General features: G+C 38.8%; 1 protein-coding gene across 1 annotated transcript; it reads left to right on the top strand.

The window, feature by feature from the left end:
* Nucleotides 1-6,042: 6,042 nt before the first annotated feature.
* Nucleotides 6,043-25,793, top strand: LOC100560714 (phytanoyl-CoA dioxygenase, peroxisomal). Its single transcript, XM_062981791.1, has 9 exons — nt 6,043-6,174; nt 13,701-13,756; nt 16,403-16,513; nt 17,530-17,698; nt 18,803-18,884; nt 19,707-19,888; nt 20,599-20,748; nt 21,430-21,564; nt 24,088-25,793. Exons 1-9 carry the CDS (start codon nt 6,085-6,087, stop codon nt 24,139-24,141), a joined length of 1,029 nt encoding a protein of 342 aa, XP_062837861.1. The 5' UTR covers nt 6,043-6,084; the 3' UTR covers nt 24,142-25,793.
* The last annotated feature ends 1,974 nt before the right edge of the window (nt 25,794-27,767 follow it).

Raw genomic sequence — 27,767 nt, 5'->3', positions numbered from 1 at the left:
AAAATTCCCGCCTTCCCTCACCCTGTACTCTGGGCTTCACACACAAAAAAGGATAAACTGTCACCATAAAACTTAATCTATTTTGCATCTGCATGGCCCATAGCAAGAGATTGAGCCACCCCAGATCGGAGCAGTCCCCCGGGTGATTAAATCTCATATGGTAATGTTGACCACTAACTCACCTGGACCCCTGGGGAGCCATAGGAAGGCCCCCCACTGGTCCTGCCACCATAACCCCATACTATCAATATTTGCTGTCACCTCCGCCACACCTTAGGTGTTCATGAACTGTGTACGTGCGTAAAACCCTAGACATTCCAAATGGCCCTATTCAAAACAGCAATAATCTTAGATTATCTTAGAAGGCGCTAGCCTCAGGTAGTCACTTTGCATAAGATATCCCCAATGATTCATTTACCAAAATCCATTGTCTAGCTGACTCCCGCCTCCCCCAACCTGATTGGCCCTGACAGAGATGAAGGTTGTTCCTCATTGGCCAAGGCGCAGGGCGGGAAACCAAGCTCCCGCCTAGTGCGGCGTCCTCGACCTATCAGCAGCCAGATGGGCGGAGGGACGGGGCGGGAAATTCAAATAGACTTCAAACTTGGAAATGTATAAAATGGCTTTATTTTCACTGTAATGTTACATCTTGCATGTCGAACTATCGCAGCTTGATGTCCTTTTCAGCTGAATCGCTTTAATAAAATGCTTTGACGGTTTTTTCCTTCAACTTGGCAGAGCCTTTTCCTTTCGGTCTCAGGTAAATTATATTCCGGGTTATTTTCTACTTTTTGGTCGGCTCGCCAAGGTTCATTCCCTCATCTGAGAGACGGATCGGATCTCCCTCACAGGGTTGATCCCTACTAAATCGCGGTTGATAACATGATCTGGAATCAGATATGAAGAACCACCAACTTTCTAATCAACAAAACACTAGAAAAAGACCACCTATGAGATAGATGCACATTGCCAAATCTACTGTTTACAGTCAGGCCCACTGATGCAATTGCATATTCTCAGGCCTTCCAGACAATGACACAAAACTCTTGGATTCACAACAGGCATTTGTCAAACTACAATAAAAACAATAAAACTCATTTTTAAATTGCAGTGGTGTCTCTGCACTTCATTGTTGTATGTCTTCAAATTATTCCTGACATTGATGACTATGCTAAATCTATCATTTGAGTTTTTTGGGGCGGACACTGTGACTTATCTAAGGTCACCATTGGATTTCTATGGCCAAGTAGGGAATTGAACCCTGGTCTCCAGAATCATAGTCCAATGCTCAAGGCACTACAGCAAAGCTTTCCAAACTGTGTGTTGCAACACGTTAGTGTGTCAGCTGCAGTGTGTAGATGTGTCGTGTGAATGTAATGAGAAATGACAAAAATCTTGGAAATGTATGTCATTGCTTTCCAAATAATATTTAAAAAATATAAATTAAAGAATTTCATGGGATATGTTGTGTCCCCATACATTTCATTATTACAATTTATGTATGTATCTGTATCTTTTAGAAGGGGTTGGTTTAACCTCTGGTTTACTAGTAAAACTGAATTACTGTGTCATGAAATTATTTGTGTCTAAAATATGGGTCACTAACATATGTTTGGAAAGCTCTGCACTACACCATGCTGACACTCTTTTATCTCTGCAGTCGTCTCTTATAATTGTTTTTATTTAGAATGGTTCTCATTTAAGCATGAAAGCTAAGGCACAAGCAGTGTTAGGATTTTATTTGTAAAATATGAAGCATGAGTATAATGCCCAGCAAAATTTCCAAAGTTAGAATGTAAGCTAAACAGTATCTTATCTAATTAACTTATGAGGCAACTCTGCATAGCACTTTGCCCTCCTTTGGGAAAACACATTACATAACCCTATATATAAGAAAATAGTTACTAATATCAGATTCTGCAATCTAGCATAAAAGGGAGGGCGAATGAAACAGAAATGTGAGACTACCTAGAAGATTAACTAGTTTTTTTATGAATAGATATAACTGTACTTCTTTGAATACAGTAAGAAGTGGTATTAAGAAGTAAAGCACATTTATGCAATTGTAGGAGTGAAATAATAATAATAATAATAATAATAAGAAGAAGAAGAAGAAGAAGAAGAAGAAGAAGTTGAAGTTGTTTATTTATACCCCGCCTCCATCTCCCCCAAAGGGGCGGCTTACATGGGCCAAGCCCGGATAAAAACAATAACAATATACAATACATAAATAGACAAAAACAAACACAATTATAAAATTTAAACATTAACCTATAGAAATAAAAAACAGACTTAATAAAACATGGAATTAAAAACAGCGAGGTTGTAATAATAGGCTAGGTAAAGTGCACATTATATAAAGTTGTAAACTTGAGGTAACTGATAAAGTGCTGCAGATTCATGGGAAAGCAATTTGGGATGGGAGAAACCCTGAGTCAATGTCAAATTAACCAGGAAAAGTGCAACCAGTGCAGGAATGGTCATGGAACATGATTGTTATGGGGATAGGTAATCTTTATCCAAAGCCTGTGTGAAGAGCCAGGTTTTCAAGCTCTTCCTGAATGCCACCAGGGTGGGGGCTTGCCTAATTTCCCTGGGGAGCGAGTTCCAGTGCCGGGGGGCCACCACGGAGAAGGCCCTCTCTCTCGTCCCAACCAACCGCGCTTGTGACGAAGGCGGGAGCGAGAGGAGGGCCTCCCCTGACGACTAAAGAGATTGTGCAGGTTTGTAGGGGGAGAGGCGATCACAAAGGCAGGAGGGTCCCAAACCGTTCAGGGCTTTGTAGTTGATCACCTGCACCTTGAATTGGGTCCGGAAGATGAACGACAGCCAATGGAGCTCCTTAAGCAGGAGGGTTGGCCGCTCCCTATAATTAGCTCGTTAGAAGCAAGGCTGCGGAGCTTTGGACTAGTTGAAGTTTCCGGGCCGTCTTCAAGGGCAGCCCCACGTAGAGTGCATTGCAATAGTCCAGTCTAGAGGTAACTAAGGCATGGACCACCATGGCCAGATTAGACTTCACGAGGGAAGGTCGCAGTTGGTGCACAAGTTTTAGTTGTGCAAAGGCCCTCCTGGCCACCGCTGACACCTGAGCGTCAAGCGTCAGCGCTGAGTCCAGGAGGACCCCCAAACTGCAGACCTGCGCCTTCAGGGGGAGTGCGAACCCATCAAGCACAGGTTGCCACCCAATACCCCGATCGGACATACAACTGACCTGGAGGACCTCTGTCTTGCCGGGATTAAGCTTCAGTTTATTCGCCCTCATCCAGCCCATCACAGCCGCCAAGCACTGGTCCAGTATCTGAGGGGCTTCCTTGGAGTTCGGTGGAAAGGAGTAGTAGAGTTAGGTGCCATCCGCGTAGAGATGGCACCGAACTCCAAAACTCTGGATGACCTCTCCCAGCGGTTTCATGTAGATGTTGAAAAGCATGGGGGACAAAATAGAACCTTGCAGGACCCCACAGGTCAATGGCCAGGAGTCCGAGCAGGTGTCCCCCAGCTTCACCAACTGGGAACGCCCCTCCAGGAAGGACTGGAGCCACTGCAGAGCAATACCCCCAGGCCCATCCTGGAGAGCTGACCCAGAAGGATACCATGGTCAATGGTATCGAAAGCCGCTGAGATGTCCAAGAGAACCAGCAGGGTCACACTCCCCCTGTCCAGTTTCCTGCAGACGTCATCCACCAAGGTGACCAAAGTCGTCTCAGTACTATACCGAGGTCTAAAGCCGGACTGTGATGGGTCCAGAAAATCGGTTTCATCCAGGAAACCCTGGAGCTGCGAGGCAACCACCTGCTCCAGGACCTTGCTCAAGAAAGGGAGGTTCGAGATTGGTCTATAGTTGTTTAGAATGGTCGAATCAAGGGAGGCCTTCTTCAATATTCTTCACTATGGCCTGTTTGAGGGCAGATGGAAATTTGCCTTGATCCAAAGATGCGTTAATTATTGTCACAAACCACTCTACCAACCCTCCTCTGGCCGAGTTAATTAGCCACAAGGGGCAAGGATCCGCAGAGCAAATGGTCGCTCTCACCGCCCCAAGGATTCTGTCCATGTCATCCGGGCAACCAAGTTGAAACGAATCCCACAAGTTTGGACAGACAGGTGCCTCGGTTACCTCCTTTGGCATTGCAACAAAACTAGTGTTCAACTCAAGGAGAATCTGAGAGTGTAATAGGATCCAGAAAAAAGCATATCATGACTCATGACCTAAATTTTCAAAGTGAGGTGATACAGATCTTTCAGATTTTTATACTGTGTTGATGTGAGAAAGCAATAAATATGCTTACCAAAAGTCAGTTTCCAGAAAAAAATACTTTGGTGAGGAATTATGCCTATAGTGTGTTACATCAAGATCACATATATTAGAATATGACTGATGAACAGATGCATAAAGAGGCCAAGTTTCTTTTGAAATCTGTCACAGGGAACCAAAGTATTATTTGTCCTTTTAAAAAGAAGCTTGAAAGTTAGTATACTTTGACTCCAACAGCAAATGTCTGTTTGTGATTCTGTAGATCATGCACCTTCAGTGTAGTCAACAGTCAAGCAATAATTGAAACATGACCCCAAGATAATAGGAACTTGAGATCGGGTGAAGGTACAGTCTATCTAAAAACAATAACCATAAAATAAAATTAGATAAAGTTGACTTCTCACTTCCCAACTTAAAGACATACGATTTTGACAGTGTAGAAGGACCCTGAAACAGAGAAGGCCAAGGACCTTGTAAAACTACAGTGCCCACGATTCTACAGCATTGAGCCATAGCATTTAAAGTGGTACCAAACTCCATTAACTCTACAGTGCAGCTGAAGCCTTTGTCGCCTTACACACACAGCCTGAAGTCAATGCTTTGCACATTCTTTTAAAGCTATTTTATGGATGAAACTGAGGCTCCTTCTTCACTGCCATATAAGATCCAGATGTTCTGCTTCGATTTGGATTATATGGCAATGTAGACTCCTATAATCCGGTTCAATATAGATCATGTGGATTATCTGCTTTGATAATCTAGATTGTATGACAGTGTGGCAGAGGCCTGACTATGAAGCAAGAGAAAGCAAAGCAAAGGTGTCACTCTGGCTCCTTCTACATGGCCATATACAGTAGAGTCTCACTTATCCAACATTCGCTTATCCAACGTTCAGGATTATCCAACACATTTTTGTAGTTAATGTTTTCAATATATCATGATATTTTGGTGCTAAATCTTCTGCCAACCTAGCAGTTCGAAAATATGCCAATGTGAGTAGATCAATAGGTACCGCTCCGGTGGGAAGGTAACAGCGCTCCATGCAGTCATGCCGGCCACATGACCTTGGAGGTGTCTACGGACAACACCGGTTCTTTGGCTTAGAAATGGAGATGAGCACCAACCCCCAGAGTCAGACATGACTGGACTTAATGTCAGGGGAAACCTTTACCTTTACCTTGGTGCTAAATTCATAAATACGGTAATTACTACATAGCATTACTGCATATTGAACTACCTTTTCTGTCAAATTTGTTGGATAACATGATGTTTTGGTGCTTAATTTGTAAAATCATAACCTAATTTGATGTTTAATAGGCTTCTTCTTGATCTCTCCTTATTAACCAACATATTCGCTTATCCAACATTCTGCCGGCCCGTTTATGTTGGATAAGTGAGACTCTACTGTAATCCAGATGATCAAAACAGATGATCCACATTATCTGCTTGAACTGGATTATAGGAGTTTACACTACCATATAATCCAGATTAAAGCAGATCACCTGGATTTTATATGCCAGTGTAGAAGGGGCCTCACTCAGCCACTCATACAGACACTTGGATATTTTGGATTTGAGATTTCTTTGCAAGAGAAGCATTTCCTATCACAGCACTGTGTGTGCAGCTTCCCTCCCCTTTTCTCCAGAGGCTCCCCCTCCCTCTCCTGAAAGTGGACACGCCCACATCGCGTCACAGCGATCCAGAGAGGCGGGATATAATGTTTTTTGAGGGGGCGAGTCCGTCACGAAGTGATTAGCCAATCATGAGCGCCGCCTTCCCTGCTTACCCTTCGTCTGCACGGCCGAGGCCTGGAGCTCAGTCTGGGAGGCGCCATGGAGGAAAGCCGAGGCCGGGGCGCCTCTCTCCGCCTGGAAGTGCTGCTGCGACACCTCTCCTCCTCCCGGGCCGCGGGAGCCACCCTCGTATCCTTTGCCTGCTTTTTTGGCTCGGCAGTCAAGCGGAGCGAAGGGGAGGCAGAGCGGCAAGGAAAGCAGCCGGGGCTCTGGCTCTCCTTCCCTCAGGTTTTGGCGGGCATCTTCATACAGTTCCCTGGCGCCATTTCAACTGGCATGACTCTAGTTGTGAGGAACTCAAACTTGATGGCTCTAGTTAAGAGTCATTAAAGTTGGTGGCTCTAGTTGTGAATAACTTAATGTTGGGTTGCTGTGCATTTTCCGGGCTGTATGGCCATGTTCCAGAAGCATTCTCTCCTGACATGTTGCCCACATCTATGGCTAGCATCCTCAGAAGTTATGAGGCCTGTTGGAAACTGGGCAAGTGAGATTTCTATATCTGGAAAGTCCAGGGTGGGAGAAAGAACTCTTGTTTGAAGCAGGTGTTTTTTCTCCCACCCTCGATTTTCCACAGATATATAAACCCTACTTGCCTAGTTTCCAACAGACCTCACGACCTCTGAAGATGCCATAGATGTGGGTGAAACGTCAGGAGAGAATGCTTCTAGAACATTGGTGTACAACACGGAATATTCACAGCAACCTAGTGATTCCAGCCATGAAAGTCTTTGGCAACACAACTTAAAGTTGAGTTCTCTAGTTATGGGGAGCTCAAAGTTGATGGCTCTAGTGAGTAACTTAAAGTTGACAGGTCTACTTATGAGGAACTGAAAGTTGATGGCTCCAGTTGTGAGGAACTCAAAGTTAATGACTAATTGTGAGGAATGCAAAAGTTGATGGCTCTAGTTGTGAGGAACTTAAAGTTGACAGGTCTACTTATGAGGAACTCAAAGTTGATGGCTCTAGTTACAGTAGAGTCTCACTTATCCAACACTCGCTTATCCAACATTCTGGATTATCCAACGCATTTTTGTAGTCAATGTTTTCAATACATCGTGATATTTTGGTGCTAAATTCATAAATACAGTAATTACTACATAGCATTACTGCATATTGAACTACTTTTTCTGTCAAATTTGTTGTTCAACATGATGTTTTGGTGTTTAATTTGTAAAATCATAACCTAATTTGATGTGTAATAGGCTTTTCCTTAATCCCTCCTTATTATCCAACATATTCGCTTATCCAACGTTCTGCCGGCCCGTTTATGTTGGATAAGTGAGACTCTACTGTATAACTTTTAACTATGGCCCCTTCTACACAGCCATATAAAATCCAGATTATCCACTTTGAAGTAGATTATATTAGTCTACACTGCCATATAATCCAGTTCAAAGCAGATAAACTGTCTTTTATATGGCAGTGTAGAAGGGGCCTATGTCAGCAAGCAGCACTGTAAGAGGAGGTTTCTGTGTGCCGATTTCCAGCAATCCTAAAGTGACCCTATTATGTATATTTTTCCTCCCCCCCCCCCCCCCCCCCGCTGTAGAATTAATGCAGTTTGACACCACTTGAAAAGCCATGTCTCCATGCTATGGAATCCTGGGAGTGTTTAGTCTTTTCTGATAAGGCGTGCTGGTGCCTCACCAAACGCCCTCTCCCATAGCTAGTTCTATATACATTGTTATATAATCCAGAGCAGATAATCCACATTATCTGCTTTGAACTGGGTTATGTGAATCCACACTGCCATATAATCCATTTCAAAGCGGATAATCTGGATGTTATATGGCAGTGTAAATGGGCCCCACGATTCCATAGCAGTCATCCATGGCAGTTCAAGTGGCATCAACCTGCATTCATTCTATAATGTAGATGCAGCCTGAGTAATACTCTTAATAACTTTCAAACATATTTTATCAGTGATTGCTCGCTAAATAACTTTAGGGTAAGTTTGGTGTTGTGGTGTACCTTCAAGTCCTTTTGGTGTTATGGCTGAGTTAGGTTCCTTCTACACTTTCATATAAAATCCAGATTATCTGTTTTGATAATCTGGATTATATGGCAGTGTAGAAGGGGGCTTAGTTTGCAGAGCAATATATTGAAGCAAAAGGAATTTAGAGGCTGGAATATTAGCTTTGGATATTTATAAGGCATTTGATAGTGTTTCCTGGCTGACAATGAAAATGATACTAGACAGATTTGGGTTTGGAGAAAAATTTAGGAACTTAACTGATAAATTGTATTCAAAAAATTATTCCCAAATTATGGTGAATGATGGTTTAACAGGGAAAATAAATATAACATGAGGCACAAGGCAGGGATGTCCCCTTTCCCCAATTTTATTTGTGATTGTAATGGAACTACTGGCTAATGTAATAAGAGAAGAGAGTAGTATAAAAAGGAATAGGACTAAAAGAGAAATATAAAATAAATTTGTTTGCAGATGATACCCTTTTATCAATGGAACAGCCAATAAAACAATGGGAGAAAATAGAGGCTCATTTAACAGAATTTGGATTAATAACAGGTTTACAAATTAATTGGAACAAATCAGAAATGATGATATTTAACTATCAAGAAGAAGAGATAAAAAATAAAGCAGGAAGGGAAAATCAAAATTAAAGAAACAATTAAATATTTAGGGATAAATATAACTAAAGAATAAAAAAATTGGAGATACACAACTTAACCAAATTAAGAAAGGAAATTAATAAGAAATTAGTGGAGTATAATAAACTCAAATTATCATGGTTTGGTAGGATATCATTAGTCAACATGACGATATTACCCAAATTAAATTTTTTATTTAGAATGCTACCTGTAGAAATTTCAGATCAAGAAATAAAAACTTGGCAAAGCAAATTTATATTGTAATGGGAATAAAAAGCTAGAATAAATAAAAGCTTATGTTATAGACCACAGAAAGAAGGAGCTCTTGGACTTCCAAATCTTAAACTGTATTATCACTCCAATCAAATAAGATATATAGTAGAATGCCTAGCTAATCAAAAGTATAATGGGGGTAGGGAATATATAAAATAGAAAAGATAATTCAAAGGGAGACTAAAGAAGAGAATGTAGCATTAAAAGGTACAGTAAGCAATATCTATAAACTACTACTAATGGATGAACAGGAACAAGTTCATTTGAAGGAAATATGGGAAGTAGATTTGGGGGAAAAATTGAATAATCAAGAATGGAGAAGGATATGGAATATGAGATTATTAAAAATATGTCCATAAGAATTAAGGAAAATGATTACAAAATGGTATGGAGGTGGTACCTAACTCCCATTAGTTTAAATCAGATAGATAAAAAATACACAAATCAGTACTGGAGAGGCTGTCAGGAAATAGGGGTCATATCTTCATATGTGGTGGTCATGTAAAATTATACAAAAATTTTGGGAAATGATATTTAAAGAAATAAGAGCAATAATAAAAATAGAGATAATGTATACACCTAAATCAGCATTATTACTTATGCATGACAATATCCTCTCACAAGAGGAGAAAGAATTGGTTTCTAATTTGATAACTGCAGCAAAATTGCTAATAGCAAAAAAAACTGGAAAGAAAAAAAGAAAATCCATTTAGAAGAATGGTACAGGGAAATTTGAAACATAGCAATTAATGAAAAGCTGACTTGCAATATTAATATTAAAAAGGGAATATCGAAACAAACAGATTTTTGGAAAATATGGAGAAAATTTATTGAGCATATTTTTAATGAGGGAAAGCCAGCAACAGAGACAATGAAATTTTGGACTTGTGAAACAGTATGAGTTGGTTGGTCCTGGTGAAGGTGGCACAAAATAAGGGGAAGGGAAGAGGGGGAAAAGGTATAACAAGAATAACAATAATAATAGTAATAATAAATAAAACATGTATAAGTAGATAAAAGTAGCAGTAGTGTGTAGTAGGTGTGTAGTAGAGATATGTAGTAAAGTTGTAATGGAAAAGTTAAAAACTGATAAGAAATATGCTTAAAGATGTTCTTGATTTTTTTTACTGTCTGATTGTATACAACATGATATGTTTAAGATATTGTAAAATGAGGAAAATGTAAACTTATACATACTTATACTGTCATATAATCCAGTTCAATACAGATGATCAGGATTTTATATGAAAGTGTAGAAGGAGCCTTTTATAGACATGAAGCTTTGGAAATAGGTTATAGGCTTAGGGTCGTCATAAATTGACAGTGACTTAAAAGTACATAATCGCAAAAAACAAGATGCATAATAAGAACTATTTTCTCTTAAACGTATCTGGGACAACAATGTAACATCCAGAATTTTCAAAATGCAGTACTTGATGTTTAATGGAATGCAAATAAGCAACAAGAAAAGCTTCACATGCTGAAGCAGAAGAAATTAAGGAGACAACTGCAGGGCAATATCATTTGCCCGTCGCCATAGTCATGATTCACTTGAATCTGTTCCAAGACTAAATCTCTCAGATTTGGTCCTTATACCTTGGGCTGGAATGTCCTTTTCTCAGTATTATCTGCATTGTTTCAGAGGGCTAACTTTTGAAAGGAGAAAGATTTTTCTCTATTCCATGGTAGGACTCCTGCTGTAGTTTTTTGTTTATTTATTTTATACCTCTGCCTCTGACCTTTGTACAACTTGTGGTTACATAAGAGGGATATATTAATGATATAAAAGCATATAATCATGTTGTTGGACTCTGCTCTCTCCTAACCCCTAGATAAGGGCAAGAGGAAACTGAATATATTCAGCAGCATTCTTAAATCTTTCACCCTTTGAATACAAAAAATTAACAGTTCACTTCATTCTAGTTTTCACTCCTATAGGATTGCATAAATAAAAAAACTTACTCCTGTATTTTTTCATACATTTGAGGGATAAAGTACAGAGACAATTTGAGTAGGCTGCTGCTTTCTGCTATTAAGTATATCCTTATAATATCTGGATGCACAGGTTTTTCAAAACAGAGGATCAAGTTCTTCAAGCTGGTATAGCAGAAATGTCATTTCACTGTGGCTTATTCAGTTAAGACCTGTGTGATTATCATCTCTTGACTGTGAACTTAAACCTGCCAAGCTTGGGTCTATAGAGAGCATTTTCACTTGTATGGTATTTCAAAGTTACACTTCAAAATTGTATAAAGCGGGGTGTCAAAATCGAGCCTGTCTCTGTGTAATACCCAAGATTTTCCTTCCGTAAACAAGTTCATGTATGTTAATTGAAATAACCACAATATTTTACATTAAAAATATCTTGGGAATTAAGTATCTCCATTACACTAAATTATGAAATTTGAAAAAAAAATCTGTTCCTGGTTTGAAAGTGTTATTTCCCGGTTAATTGCGTGGTATTTACTTTGAAAGTAGTTGCTATACTCCAGAAACTTCGTTTTTGTGGCTGCCACAAACTGTGTTGAATTGGTTGAGACTTTATGGAAAAGCTACAGCAAAATGTACTGCAGGATATCCTGCAAAAACAAAGTTTTGCAGTTTAATAAACATTTTCCATGTTTTAATGATAGAACCAATTAGAAATGACATTTATAACCCAGGAACAAAAATCGTGTTGGGTAGTTATCGTCACCATAGCATTCTTAGAATAAAGCTTGCGAAGTTAGTACAATTTATAGAGAAATATAAAACATTCTCAAATGCTACATCATCATGATATCTGCAACAAAAATATTATTTCTTAAATTACGGCAATCTTATAAGGGATCCACTGGTGTATTGCCATCAATAGAACTATAAGAATCATAGAATTGTAGAGTTGGAAGAGACTTCACGGGCCATCTAGTACTACCCCCTGCAAGAAGCAGGAAAATCTCATTCAAAGCACCCCTGACAGATGACCATCCAGCCTCTGCTTAAAAGCCTCCAAAGAAGGAGCCTCCACCACTGTCCGGGGGGAGAGAGTTCCACTGCCGAACAGCTCTCACAGTGAGAAAGTTCTTCCTGTAGTTTGAAGCCATTGTTCTGCATCCTAGTCTTCAGGGCAGCAGAAAACAAGCTTGCTCCCTCCTCCTTATGACTTCCCCTCGCATATTTGTACATGGCTATCATGTCTCCTCTCAGCCTTCTCTTCTGCAGGCTAAACATACCCAGCTCTTTAAGCCGCTCCTCATAGGGCTTGTTCTCCAGACCCTTGATAATTTTAGTCGGCTTTGGTCATTTTAGGTTATCCTTTTAAATTACAACCCCTTGTGTTTCCTGAAAAGCAAAGCACATAGCTGCTTTGGAAAGCAATGGGGTCACTTTTTAGGATGAATGGAAGGAATGCTGAGTGGAATCCCTGACTCCGCTGGCATTCATGATCTGGAAGTTACTTACCTATGTGATTCAGCAGATTGGGATGGATATGGTTTTTGATTCTTTCTTCACATTAAAGAACTTTGAGACTGGGGCCCCTTCCACACATCTGAATAAAATCCCATGTTTTCTGCTTTGATCTGGAATACATGGCAGTGTGGACTCAGATAACCCAGTTCAAAGTAGATATTGTGTGATTTTCTTCCTTGATAATTCTGGGTGATATGGCTGTGTGGAAGGGCCCCTAATTTTCCCTTCTGTTCTGGAGGGCATGGTAACCTTTTGTGACAGCATGGGAGGTGGTTCTGTGGATTTCAGGGAGAAATGGGATTGTTCAGGTGTTAGACGTTTATGATATTAGACCAACAAACTGGAAACCACCCTCTGGTTATAAAAAATTACTTATTTTAAGTGTGTCTGAGGCCCCTTCCACACAGCCATATAACCCAGAATATCAAGGCAGAAGATCACACAATATCTGCTTATCATATATTAAAAAGATTTAAATAAATGTGGAAGTGTTCATTTTGGAATAACCTGTGGTTAAATTAGCTCATAATGAAAGTAGACCACATTCATACAATATCTTGGCAGAAAGATTACAGGACAATAAGAAAGAGCCGTCAAGTATATATTTAGTGACTAAAATCAAATCCAGATCTTGAAAAAAGCAGAAAACTGTTGGGAAGAAATAATGAATTTCCATTGAAACTGGAAATCTTCTTAGTCATTGTTAACAACCAGAGGCATTTTTTCCTGTTGGTAGAAGCAAGACAGGCCAAGACGTCAGAAAGATAATTCAACTAATTGCATATAGAAATTGCTATAAAAGAGTTTGGAAATCACTTCTCTAAGAGAATTTAACACACCAAATTAGACAAGCAAATTGTTGCTATGTTGGACACCATAGTAATTTTAGGAAATATCCCAAAGATTATCTATATGCATTGAGGATTGGTCTTTATTCATGTGTGCTCATGTAGCTAACAATAAAATCTATCACATTTAAGATCATGCTAATAATAGAGTTTAACCCAATGATTGCAATGTCTCAGAGCAGGAGAAAAATATAGAATGATGGTAACTGCTAGGTTTGAAGAGTCCAAAGAAAACTGTACTCAAAATTCACTTAGGCTCCTTCTACACTGCCTCATAAAATCCTGATTATCTGCTTTCCACTGGATTATAGGGCAGTGCAGACTCATATAATCCAGTTCAAACCAGATAATGTGGGTTATTAGATTTGATCATCTGGATTATATGCAGAGTAGAAGGGACCTAAATCTGATTTTATTCTCTCCACAAAATCTGATCAAAACCACATTTTATTTCCTTAATTTACTGTCAAGGCACCATCTCCTACTTCAGGCCAACTTGCTACAGAGAAATATCCAACACAGTTTCGGTAGGTGTTCCTGTATTTTACGCTGCTGCGTCTTGCATGAAAATATGTCACGTTTTACATGTCAGTGATCAAAAATAGATGAATCGGGCATCCAACACTGGATTTGGATGAATTTTCAATAGCACTAGGTTTATAGACCATCACATTGTTGGCTTAACATAGGACTCATAGATTTTGCATTTCCATCATAGTAATTTTTCTCTCTAAGCATGTAATACCCAAGGAAAAACATTTTTATTTTTCATACCTCCAGTATTTTTCATACCTCTGATTCCCACAACACCAGTATGTTAAATTAAACATTATCTATGAAGTATAAAGTAAGCAATTCGAAGAGCAGTCCTATAACGTGTTGGTGTAGAAATCTGTTGTGTTTAGTGGGGCTTACCATTTAGTAAGCGTTTTGAGAATTGCGTGATAAATGGCTTGTTTTGTTTCAATATGCCTCTCTTATTCAAATATTTCTACATCAGTTTTTTGTCACATGACTCAGAAGGGTCATGGAACACAACATTGTAAGATACAAGTGTAGACCATTAATTATGGTGCAGATATAGCTCACTGCCTTTAGTACTCCCATTTCAGAGCATAATTGTTTCTATACATAGTGGGCCCTTGAAATTTGCAGGGGTTTAATTCCAGGGCTCCAAAATGCATGGATGCTGTGATAATACTGTGATAAAATGATGTCCCTTATATCTATCCTATCCTATCAATTTGTTGTCAATCCATCCTTTGGGTTTCATGCAAATCTACCATTTGCCAAAATATACAATCCTATGCTTTTCTTTAAGGAGCCCCTGGTGGCGCAGTGTGTTAAAGTGCTGAGCTGCTGAACTTGCAGACCAAAAGGTCGCAGGTTCAAATTCAGGGAGGAGTGAGTGCCCACTGTTAGCTTCAGCTTCTGCCAACCTAGCAGTTCAAAAACATGCAAATGTGAGTAGATCAATAGGTACATCTCCGGTGGGAAGGTAACGGCACTCCATGCAGTCATGCCAGCCACATGACCTTGGAGGTGTCTACAGACAACGCCGGGTCTTCGGCATAGAAATGGAGATGAGCACCAACGCCCAGAGTCAGTCACGACTGGGCTTAACATCAGGGAAAACCTTTACCTTTACTATGCTTTTCTTTTCCATTTCTGGTTGAATAGTGTAACCACTGGTTCATCCTATTGAATATGAAGTTGGCCCAAGGACTGCTTGTGGTCTCTTGGTATCCAGTTTGTTAGTCGGCATGTCCGTTGGTTGTCTTTTGTTCGTGCTATACGTCCTGCCCATCTTCTTTTTGCCTCATAGATTTCATTGACTATGTCACATTCCCCAGTTCTTTGATGCTGTTCTTTATTGCTGACTTTATCTCTTATTGTCATGCCACACATCCTTCTTTCCATTGCTCTCTGAGTCACCACCAGTTTTCCCTCCTATAACTTTGTTGTTTCCCATGTTTCAGATGCGTATAACATTGCCCATAAAACTGTAGTATTGAAAATATTTGCTCTGACCTTCATTAGCAGCTTATCATTTGTTAGCACTGTCTGCTTTTGATTAAAAATTGTCCAAGTCATCTTGCATCTTCTTGCCCATTTGCCATTTGCCAAATTATTTGGCTGTACTTGTTGTCCAAGATATACTTATTCAGTCACTTTCTCAATTTCACCTCAGCCGGAATTACACCACTTTAGACCTGCTGAGTAGCTATAAGGGTAAAATTAGTTAAACTAGCACTATGACGAAATCGAAAGAAGTGGGTAAAGTGCAGAACAGAGACCATATGATGGCCAGGATGGGGTCTGAGGTTTCAGGTTACTCACTTTCAAAAGCCTGTTGAAACCACCAGGTTTTCAGATCCGTACAGATGGATAATACTGACTGGGCTTGCCTTATCTCTTTGGGGAGGGTGTTCCAGAGGAGGGGGGCTACTACCGAGAAGGCCCTCTCCCTTGTCCCCACCAACCGTATCTGAGACGGCGGTTGGAACGAGAGGAGGGCCTCCCCGGAAGATCTAAGGGTCCGCACTGGGACATAGGGGGAGATGCAATCGCGAAGATAGGCGGGGCCTGAACAATCAACACCCTGTATTGATGTATTTTATGATATTCACTTAAGCTGGATTTACACCGGCTTGGTGCAGAGCGTTAAGGATAGCATTTATCTCTACTGAGTCAAAGGTCTTTTGGTAATTTTGGACCCTTATATACTATGGCAAAATCAAGGTTTTCTTCTTGTAATAAAATAAATCAAGCTGTGGATAGTTGAATTCTATATATGACACTCTTGTGTTACGGGATGTTCAGAGGCACTTTTCAAATGCTGCTGGTTGTTTGATGAGGGTTGTAGCAGAGTTTGAGCTGTCATTCAGGGAAGGTCATCTGCCACTGTTTATTATTCAGCCTCAGAACTCCAAAATTTTCTGAGCCAGTCTGTAAATTGCTGCCAAGATATAAATGATTTATTAGGTCACTGCTGCACTACAGTATATCAGTAGGGTCATCAGATAGTGTCTTCCTATGCATTTTTCCTCTCCTGCATCTAGCATCCCAGAAACAACTTGATTGATTTTTTTAAACATATTCCTTTCAGTTTTCTCTTATCATTTTGCTCTTTTTTTACATTTATTTGTTTGTTTATTCTGATGTCTTTACAGTTACACATTGGATAATAACCTCCTTAGCCCAGAACAAAGACACTTCTATGAGGAGAATGGCTATCTGGTCATCAGAAATTTGGTTTCCAGTGAGGATATTGAATGTTTCAGGTAAAAATCAGTTTTCCTACACCTCTACAGTGAGATTGTAAAAAAAAACCAAAACCAAAAAAAACCAGGGCTGATAAAAGTAGGCTGTGTGTGGTCCCAAGGCTATTTTTGTTGTCTTCCAACTAATTTGAGTGCCTTTTTTGTCCAAAAGGAGTGCATTTGTGTTCCTGGAAACCTGTTGTTGTTGCTATGTGCCTTCAAGTAATTTACAACCTACAACAACCCTATCACACAGTTCTCTTGTTAAGATTTGTTTAAGGGTGTGTGTTATATTTAGGTGTGAGAGTGATATGCCCAAACTCACCCAGTGGATTTCTATTGTTGAGCTGGTATTTGAACCATATAGTACAGTTCTCAAACTACTACACCATGCTGGCTCCCATTGGAAACTTCTAGGAATGACAATTTCTCTTTTAAATAGGCTGAGGGTCTATTTATTATAAAGTATTGTGCTTATTTCTCAAAATCGGAAGTAGGCATCCCACCACCTTGTTTGACATTATTGGGGTTTGTTTGGCATTGTTTGCAGCCCACATGGTTCCTGATGGATTATCACTAGCTTCTAGATGTTATCCATAATTTTTCTTACTAGAAGCATTCAGTTCATTCCTTTAAGGAAGGAGGTCTCCAAACTAATTCCTGCAGGTCAGATGCTGCCCTCCAAGGTAATGTACCCAGCCCCAACCCTAAACTTTAGACTTAGGGTCGCCCCAAGTCTGAAATGACTTGAAGACACACAATAGTCCTAATGAGCTTCCCATTGAAATTCTGGTAAGTTTATGTTGGTTAAAATTGTTCTTCATTTTAAATATTGTATTGTTCTTTCAATTTCTTTGCACTACAAATAAGATATGTGCAGTGTGCATGGGAATTCGTTTATATTTTTTTCAAACTAGTCCAACCCCCCCCCCCCCAATAGTCTGAGGACCCCTGATTTAAGGGAAACAGAATTGTTTCACTTGTCAAACTCAAGTTAGCAACTGACCTTTCTGTCTCTTAAAAAATCCTTTGTTCAGAAACGAGTTCATGAAGATCTGCAAAAATGAGGTGAAAGTGCCTGGACTGTTGATCATGAGAGATATTTCAATTGCCAAGTCAGAGTTTATTGCAGATCAGAAAGCAGTTACAAAAATTCAAGATTTTATAGGAGACGAAGAGCTCTTCAGATATTGTACTTTGCCTCAGGTAAAAAAGAATATTGGGAAGACTGAAACTGTTTGCATTTTCCTATGGGGATCTGAGTGATGTTTTTGAGCTAAATTAATTCTGTGAACATACCTTACCTTTGTGTATGATCTGTGTAGCTTATTCTAAGAAAGTAGAGCCATCCTGTTTTTTACAGAGTCATTGAACGGTTTTCCAGCCACTTTTAAGATTTTATATGAGTTTTTCATTTTGGTACTCAAGCTGTTAGTATAGGGTGGCAATGATGTTCTGTCTGAGCATAAAACTAAATACAGTAAAGGTTAACCGTATGCAGAAATACACAGCACTCCAGACACAACTAGATAGATTGTTCACCATAGATTTATGTTGAAATGATAAAAGTGCAGGAAGAATCTCGAATCCTTCCCTGTCCCTCTGTTTTGGAGATGTGAAGTCCCAGAAGAAAATGTGTGTGTGTGTAATTCTCTAAATAATATATATATATATACCGTGATTAATAAAATATTTGACAAGGAATTTATTTCTTTATCTCCTATTATATCTAAAAACGATAAAGCAGGAATATATACATGTAAACCTATGTATAGGTTCCCTCATCATTGTAAATGCCGGGCCAAGCTTCACTATATTGCTACTGTCATTATAAATCAGCTTCTAGGGCAGCTCAGTTGCTAAGAGGGAAGGCTTTTTCTTGTGTGTAGTTCAATTTGTTGGATGCATTTTGAACAGCACTTTTGTTTGATTATGAACAACACTTGGATGTGACCTGGTCTTGCACAGCATAGCAATTTGACAAACAGATTTTGGCCGCTTCTACATTGCCATATAAAATCCAGATTATCTGCTTTGAACTGGATTATATTTCAGTGTAGACTCATATAATCCAGTTCAAATCAGATAATCTGGATTATCTGCTTTAATAATCTGGATTATATGGCAGTGTAGAAGGGGTCATAGAAGTCTATAAGTTCTAAATAAAACTAGCTGCTTCTTCTCCATTGGGTTTATGAATGAAACAAATAATCTTGGCTGATTATATGTCAGCTGCTACTCACATCATCTGATGTGATTTGCTATAGCAGGTTTCAATACACATTTCATGTGTTATTTTCTTTGCCTCAGATACTGAAATATGTTGAATGCATAGTAGGACCAAACATCATGGCTATGCACACCATGCTCATAAATAAACCTCCAGATCCTGGTAAGGATTTTTTGAACAAACAGTAATTTCAAATGTTCAATCCAGCAGACATAGTTGTATTAAAATATAATTCTATCTGAACTTTTCTCACTGAGGGATGATTAGAGTGACAGAAGTCTAAATGACAGATGCCATTTAGAGTATCATAGTGTCCTATGACAAAAGATGTAAAAGTGTAAATCTCCAAAAAACAAAAGCTAACACCTACACAGAAGGATTTTGGATTTGAGAATTAGGGTTGGACTGGCAAAACATCAATGCACTTCGTTTTCAATCTCATTTCACCTGTCTAGATTGCTAAATATGTCTCTTCTGTTTTCCCATGTAGGGTTAACTGGAACAAGACAGGCTTATTCCAATATAGATAAACTAGCTGTGCCCGGCCAATCGTTGCTGTGGCGAAGTATGATGGTATGGGAAATAAAGTATTGAGGAATTGGTGGTAGTTAAAGTAAAGGGTCCCTTGGGCTGAGTGGGTTGCTAGGAGACCAAGTGAGCGGAGCTTAGCCTTCTAACTGGCAACAATTGGATAAAAACAATTATTCCTCTCCCTCTAATTAGGACTTTATTTTTCTTTTCTTTTTGTTGTATCAACCTAGAGGCATGGATAAGGGGTTGTGCTGTCAATTTTCGAGGTTGTGGGGTGTTTACTTTTGTTGTTTTGTCCTCTGCCGTGATGCCATCACTCTTTTATATATATAGATAATACCCAGTAACCATGTTTCTATTATGGATGAATGCATATGATGTTAGAAACATTGAAATATTGACAAAATTTTGATAATGAATTCTGCAGCTCATTTTGATGATGCATTTCTGCAGGAAAGAAGAGTTCTCGCCATCCATTGCACCAGGATTTGCATTATTTCCCATTCCGGCCTGCGGATCGCATTGTTTGTTCCTGGACTGCAATGGAGAGGATTGATCGCAGAAATGGATGTCTGGTAGTACTGCCAGGATCACATAAGGGGCCTCTGAAGCAGCATGATTATCCTGAGTGGGAGGTACACTGTGTGTTTGTGTGCCCCTTTGTGTGTAAGATACAAAAGTGAGGGAACAAGTGTCAACATACTGGTGGGCTTTAATTGTTCCCCCCCCCCCCGTTTTTACAATTTTCTTCTCTAGCTATATTTAGACAACAAATTTGACATCATCTAGCGGTGTCTGCTTATTTATTTAGCTATTACTTTGACTTTGAATCATCAAAGGCAGTGAGAGCTTCCTTCAGTAACCTCATCCAATAGATGTGGAGTTTGTAAAGGGATCCATTGTGCGCTTTATTTCATGGCATGCTAAAACAAACTGTAAGGTAGACAGAGCAACACACACAAATCAAAATATTAACAACAAAATATAATTCTCTTATTGTGGTATGAATGGCAATGATTGACGCCTGTCCTAGAGAGAGAATTTGTTAACAAGTATTTATTAAAGTACTAGACCAATAACTGATTACCTTGAGTTAAGAGTTTAATTTGTCCTGTGACTGCACTCTTAACTCAAAGTGATTTTTTTCATTGAAATGCTATTAATTCACTCCTAAACCCCCCCATTTTTGTTACATTTTTAAAAAAAAGACAATACAGCAGTGCCCTCCTTCCTCTACTCCATCTATCCTGCAGCAGCCTGACATGATAAAGTGTGCAAGCTTATTACTTTAGAAAAGCTGTCGACTTTAGAAGAAAGATGTGATTTTTTAACATTGACTTTCTAGGGTGGTGTAAACAAAATGTACCATGGAGTCCGTGACTATGATAAAAACACCCCAAGAGTTCACCTGGTTATGGAGAAAGGAGACACTGTGTTTTTCCACCCGTTACTGATCCACGGCTCTGGGATGAACAGGACTGAAGGTTTCAGAAAGGTAGCTGCAGGCTGTGAATGCTTGGTGTGGTTTTTCCCCCTCGAGAATCAAGGCACTCTAACCTTTTGATTTAGTTGTGATATTTCTTAATCCTTTTGTTGAATGAATTTTAGAAAGTAATTTACACTGAGTATCCACATATTTCAGCCCTATTCTCCACTCTTGGCTTCAGCCCTCTCTCTTCCTACCACAAGGCACTCAACAGATTAATTTCCACAGCCACAACAAGAAATATATGTGGAGTGTTGTGTGGTTTCCGGGCTGTATTGCTGTGTTCTAGTAGCATTTTTTCCTGACATTTAATCTGCATCTGTGGCTGGCATCTTCAGAGGATCCTCTGAAGATATCAGCCACAGATGCTGCTGAAATGTCAAGAGAAAATGCTGCTAGAACACGGCCATACAGTCCAAAAAAATACACAACACCACAGTGATTCCGGCTGTAAAAGTGTTTGACAATACAAGAAATATATCCTTTTTGTACTCAGAGAGGGATGCCTGGTGACTTTCGTATGTTCTCTCTGTGTGTTTCAATTGTAATGTCTAAAGAAGAAACATTTGCATGCTCTCCAAAATACTACTTTGATGGATTTAGTCGCTGTTGAGGCTCTCGTCTTAGATGTCCAACCCTTACAGAAAATGCAGTTTACAACAATTTTGGGTTGTTACTTTTTTAATGCAGGCAATCTCATGTCATTATGCAAGCTCTGACTGCCACTACATTGATGTGAAAGGTACTTCTCAGGAAAAACTTGAGGAAGAAGTTGTAGCGATTGCAAAAAAAAAGTATGGCGTAGATTCACCTATCAAGCTGAAGGCAAGTTTTATTTTTAATGTCCTGCGTCCAGTCATTTCATATTACACTAGCTAAACCCGGCCATGCTTCACTGTGGCTCAGTATGATATGATCAAGGTCCACATACTACAGCAGTATGTTCAGATGGTCATGGGGGTTCTCTGTGCCAAGTTTGGTTCCGGTCCATTGTCGGTGAGGATCACAGTTTATCTGGATGCAGGTGAAGTATAATTCCCATAAATCAAGGTCAATATCCCACAAACTTATTATAGGAACTTATAGGAAAATGTGAATGTTGCAATATGTAAATTTATGCATACTCGGGATATCTTTGATGATATCACATATTTTGCATTATGTATTCCATTGTTGTTTTGTATAATCTGTTACAGTCCTTTTTATGCAAACTGCCCTGGGAATTCTCATTGAAGAAAAGTATAGATATTTCCTTGATAAATAACTAAATACTTACGTATAATAATTCTGTCTGCCTAAAAAAAGTAATTTAAGACATTAAAACACTGCCACAAATCCTGGGGAATTTTTATTGAACTTTCTTTCTGGTCTCAGAAATCTAAGCAAGCATGTCTTACACACTTTTAAAGGACTCTACAGCTATATGGGCTAAGAAACCACTTTTTCCAGTGGATGTTCATCTTCTCAGGAAAGTGAACTTCACAGCTTGGCGTATCATTTCATTGTTGGTAGTTAATGTAGCATATATAGAGATGTGTAGTACTGTCTTATAGGACAGCACAAAAATATAGACAATTAGACAGTGCCAGAGCAGGGTTCAAGTTACTCTTTCTCTTTCCTTCCATATATTAATAGTATAACTTTTTGGTGCTACAATTCCCAGAATAGACCACTTCCAAAAGTAACTACAATGATACTTTGACTTAAGAGTTTAATTTGTTCGGTGACTGAGCTTGTAACTCAAACACTCTTATCTCAAAGCAACATTTCCCATTTAAATGCTATTCATCTGTTCTGGTCCCCCACCCCAAATTTTTTGTTACAGGTTTTTAAATAAGAAATTATACTGTATAAATAGATACAGTAGCGTCTCACTTATCCAACATAAACGGGCCGGCAGAATGTTGGATAAGCGAATATGTTGGATAATAAGGAGGCATTAAGGAAAAGCCTATTAAACATCAAATTAGGTTATGATTTTACAAATGAAGCACCAAAATATCATGTTAGACAACAAATTTGGCAGAAAAAGTAGTTCAATACGCAGTAATGCTATGTAGTAATTACTGTATTTATGAATTTAGCACCAAAATATCATGATATATTGAAAACATTGACTACAAAAATGCATTGGATAATCCAGAACGTTGGCTAAGCGAGTGTTGGATAAGTGAGACTCTACTGTAATGTATGTAAATGCACATCCTTCTATGCAGTAGCATGCTGCAAAAATTGAAGGTTTTGTGCACTCCGTGATTTAGTTGTGATGGAGCAAAACTAAGCTTTCCAAACAGAGAATGGACACTTGCTACTATTTAGGTCATATTATGGCATATTCTGAGTGTTGTAGGTAATCAACGCTGTGCCAAATAAGATGAGATCACATTTACTTCATGAAGTAGGTTAGTGAACTGGCCAGTAGCTAGGCCTTCTGGGTCCAAATCTAGCACACAATAAATTATTCTACACTTCTTCCCTTTATGAAAATTCTTATGTTCCAGTACCGTGATAGCTTGAGTTAAGAGTTTAATTCATTTTGTGACCGAGCTCTTAACTCAAAATGCTCCTATTTCAAAGTGAATGTTCCCATTGAAATGCTATTAATCCCCCCATTTTTGTTACGTGTTTTTAAATAAGAAAATGAACTTTATAAATAACAAATAATGTATAAATGCACATTCACATGGAACAGCCAAAAAAAGAGAAAAAGATCAACTTTACAATGGTAAAAGCACAAAATTGTGGCAACTAAGCACAAAGTGAAAATGCAGAAGCATCATTTTCTTAAGTATTCATTCCAGCTTCCCTCCCTCTCTTGCTCTCTCTCCTCTCTCTCCATGAAGCCAAACCTATCAGAAATAAAAAAACACACAATATCAACTAACCCAAAGCTCCTCAAAGCAGACAAAAACAAAGCTGAAAAAATCCCCCAAAGCGGAATGAGGCACAGAGGCTGTTCCCTTAAAGCCCTAAATCCCTGTACTCCCATGCCAACACTCCCTCTCACACACTCTTTGGCACTAGCTCTTAACTCAAAATGCTGCTGTTATGTCTAAAGATTTGCAACTAAGCAGAGGAAAAGGGAGGGAACCGGATGGGTGGGTATAAAAAACATTTGAGAAGGAACTTCACTCTCAAAGGCTTCATTAACTGAGGTGTGCCTGAATGGTATCATATATGCTTCTTTCCATTGTGCACCTGGTGGATCCAAAACTGTGGGTGCAAGGCATCCCTGCTATATAAACATAATCTATTTGTTTATGTTCCAGGAATTATTTTGTGGACAGAGAAAGGGTGGAGGAAATCACAACCCAGTAGATTACCATTTTTTTCTTTTCTTGTTTTTAGGATGCTTGGATGATTCGAAGTCGCCTTGCTAAAGGAAAGAGAATAAATCTTTGAAATCTGATTCAGATGCCAAGGCTGACTTGTCATACAGTGGATTCCTTAACTGCCTAAGAGATAACGTGATTCATTTTTTACTGATGTATTTTCCCAACTATTTTTTGGCTTATCACGAATATTTGCAAAGCATAGATATATTTGAAAATTAATATATTATTGAAATTTCAAAAATGTTGAGTTGGAAGTCAGCTCCATTAAATGCTGGCTACTATTTTCTGACGAAGCCTTAACAAAGATACCTATCATAACAGTATTTGAATGTAAAGGATGAAAATAGGTGAATTTTAAAATTACCTTTTAAAATGTTTTTCTAATTTGAACAAAGATTAACACCTTGTATTCCCTCTTCTAAAATTCATTCAGTAAACTAGTTTGATTTCAGATTTTAAAGGCATGTTTAGATTGTCAATTTTCACTGATTGTAGCAAGTTAGAAAGGCAGAAATTGCTTTGGTCATTTGCTGTTTTCTTGCACTTTCAAATGTCTATAGAGTTCTGCTTCTTTTAGAAAACTATTGACTTCATATTTTAGATATTGTAGATTATACACATCAAGTACTTACTCTGTGGAATACTTTATATGCAGGCCTACACCTTATGTAATTCAGCAGTTAGCTACCTTTGAAAGACAAGAAGAGAGCAATGATAGGGTTGTTGTATGTCTTTCGGGCTGTGTGGCCATGTTCCAGAAGTATTCTCTCCCGATGTTTCGCCCACATCTATGGCAGGCATCCTCAGAGGTTGTGAGGTATGGAATGATAGTTAAGGGACATGTTTGCTGTGTGTGAAGTGCTATATGTGCTTTTGGGGGGGGGGAGAATTTTGCACAACACATAACAGCATCCCCACTGTAATTACAGCTGCATTGACTATCATGTCTTAGGGCTAAAAAATTCCTCCAGCTGCTAAGCGCCGTCTTAACAAGTGGGGACAGATTCTTGCAACGGAGGCGTTCAATTAAAATGTTGGAAGCAGCTTAATATATTTTCAACAAGATATTATTAGTAAAGAGTGTAAATGCCAAGAGCTTCAAAAGAATGTCTCCAAAACAGATTATGGCAAGTGACAATATAGAGTTGTTAAATATAAAGTAATGCACTTTAGGGTAACACCTTCCACTCCAATTGCACTAATACAGGAATGTGGTCCAAACTGGTGGTTCAGCAAAAGGGTTGTTGTGGAGATAGTCCATCCAGAGGGAGGAAGAAGGCTAAGCTTCCCAAGGCTTTTTAGTTTAGGGGAAAGGCCAACAATGAGGCCCAAATTAGAGGAGAAAGTGAGCAGTAAGAAGGACAAAGTGGATACAGAGATGTTTGCCTCTTTTCTTATCATATTAAAACTTATGGTAATTCAATGAAACTGATTAACAGGAGATTTGGAACTTGCAAGAGAGGGTGCTTAGAATGGAACGCCTACCAAGTTGCATGAAGACATATCATCAAAGATAATTCAGTAAATTAACGGTGGGTGGTTTGTAATCACAAGGGATATCTGGAATCCCTGAATACAAAGCTGAATGCCACTGAATATTGGTGCATTGTCACAAGGTGTGGTCTTTATTAAAAAAAATCTTCAAAAGCTGCTGAAAATGTAGAGGAGGCATATATGCCTCCAAAAGGAAAGATGAATAAACATTCTTTGTGCAATGAACTTTGTGTTTGAAATATGCTTGGTAAACTTGAAAAGAACAGAGTATTTTTATTTTGGTCAATGGCCAGCATTAAAAGAACCAGTAGAACATGAGTAAACTTAGTATGTTCTATACCAGGGGTCCTCAAACTTTTAAAGCAGAGGGCCGGTCCAGAATCCTTCGGACTGTGGTGGGGCAGAATTATCATTTGGAAAAAAAAATACGCACAAATTCCTATGCACACTGCACATGTCTTATTTTTTGTAGTGCAAAACAGCAACAACAATGAAAGAACAATACAATGTTTAAAAATGAAAACAATTGTAACCAACATAAACCTATCAGGATTTCAATGGGAAGTGTGGGCCTGCTTCTAGCCAATGAGATAGTCAAGTTAATTAGGGTCGTTGTTGTTGTTGTGTGCCTTCAAGTCATTTCAGACTCTGACCGAGCCTAAGTCTAAAATCAAAAGTCTAAATTATTTATTTACTGCATTTATTTACTACATTTATATCCCACCCTTCTCACCCCAAAGGGGATTCAGAGTAGCTGTATACAATATATTATATTATTAGCATAGCACAATATTAGCATTATATATTACTATATATACTATACTGTAATATTATATGTAATATATAATATATAATTCATATTATTATATGGTATTATTATTAGTATTTTATTGTATAACATTATTATCAATATTATATGTATATACAATATATTATATTATTAAAACTGATATAAAAATATTATAAATGTGGGAGGGGGCCAGGTAAATGACCTTGGAGGGCCGCATCCGGCCCCCGGGCCTTAGTTTGGGGACCCCTGTTCTATACCCTAAAGTTAACCTGATATGTCAAGTTGTCTCTGATACATTTTGAGAACAGGGTGACATGAAACATATTTGTCCCGTGGTGTCCAGGGCTATGCCTACACTGTAACATTAATGCAGTTTGATACCACTTCAACCATCTTGGCTTAGTGTTATGGAATTCATTGGCAGAGAAGGCTAAAGACCTTGTAAAACTATGATTCCATAGCATCAAGTCCCTGGCAGTGGTGTAAAACTGCATTTATTCTACAGTGTAGATGCACCCCTAGAAAACTCCTTTCTTCTAACTTCACTCAGAGGAGAAACAACGCAGTAGCAACAACGACAACAGCCCTTCTGGGTTTTTTCCCCTTTACACCCCCCAATAAATGTCCTTACCCTCTTCACTTTCTTCTTTGTAGAATTAAATCATAATCATTTTACTCTCCAAACCTTCTGTCTCTGGCCCCTTCTACACTGCCATATAATTCAGATTATCAAAGCAGATAATCTACATTGAGGTGGATTATATGAGTCTACGCTCCATATAATCCAGTTCAAAGCAGATAATCTGGATTTTATGTGGCAGTGTAGAAGGGGCCTCTATTTCCCCTCTTCCCTCTACTTTTCAGAGCGCTTACTGAAGGTCTTGTACTAAGGATGCCATTCAAATGGAAGCAAAATAGAGGCAGGAGTCTAAAGAAGGAATTAGTTTTATAAGGAACAATCTGAGCTTGCAGTTCTAGTTACTTTGGAGCTGCTGAGCTTGGTCCTTATTTGGAGAATGTGATTGGTTCCATTTTCCCCACAAAAAAGGCAGCATCTAGACTTTGACTTCTTATCTTACAAGCAGAAAAATTGCTTTTCCCAAAAACAAGAATAAGCAGCCCTTTTACTAGCCACGAGGTGGAAGCAAAGAACAGTGGATAAAAGCCTGTGTTTTGTGCTTTCAAGTCACCGGTTGCATGAATGTCATAGGGTTTTCTAAGGCAAAGAATCCTCAGAGTTGGGTTTGCCAATTCCTTCCTCTGAAGTCGAGCCTACAGCACCTGGTCCTGTGAAACGTAAAGTAAATATGGGTTCGGAATATGTAAAAAAAAATTCTCTCAAAGACCCTTTCCAAAAGTTTCTCATCAGATCAAGGTTTTCCTTGAGTCAGTAGTTTCTAATTTTTATG

Source organism: Anolis carolinensis, chromosome 5 (genome assembly GCF_035594765.1).
Source record: "Anolis carolinensis isolate JA03-04 chromosome 5, rAnoCar3.1.pri, whole genome shotgun sequence".
NCBI classification, from domain to species: Eukaryota; Metazoa; Chordata; class Lepidosauria; order Squamata; family Dactyloidae; genus Anolis; species Anolis carolinensis.
The sequence above is the reverse complement of the archived record's forward strand: the minus strand, read 5'-3'. Positions and strand labels throughout refer to the sequence as shown.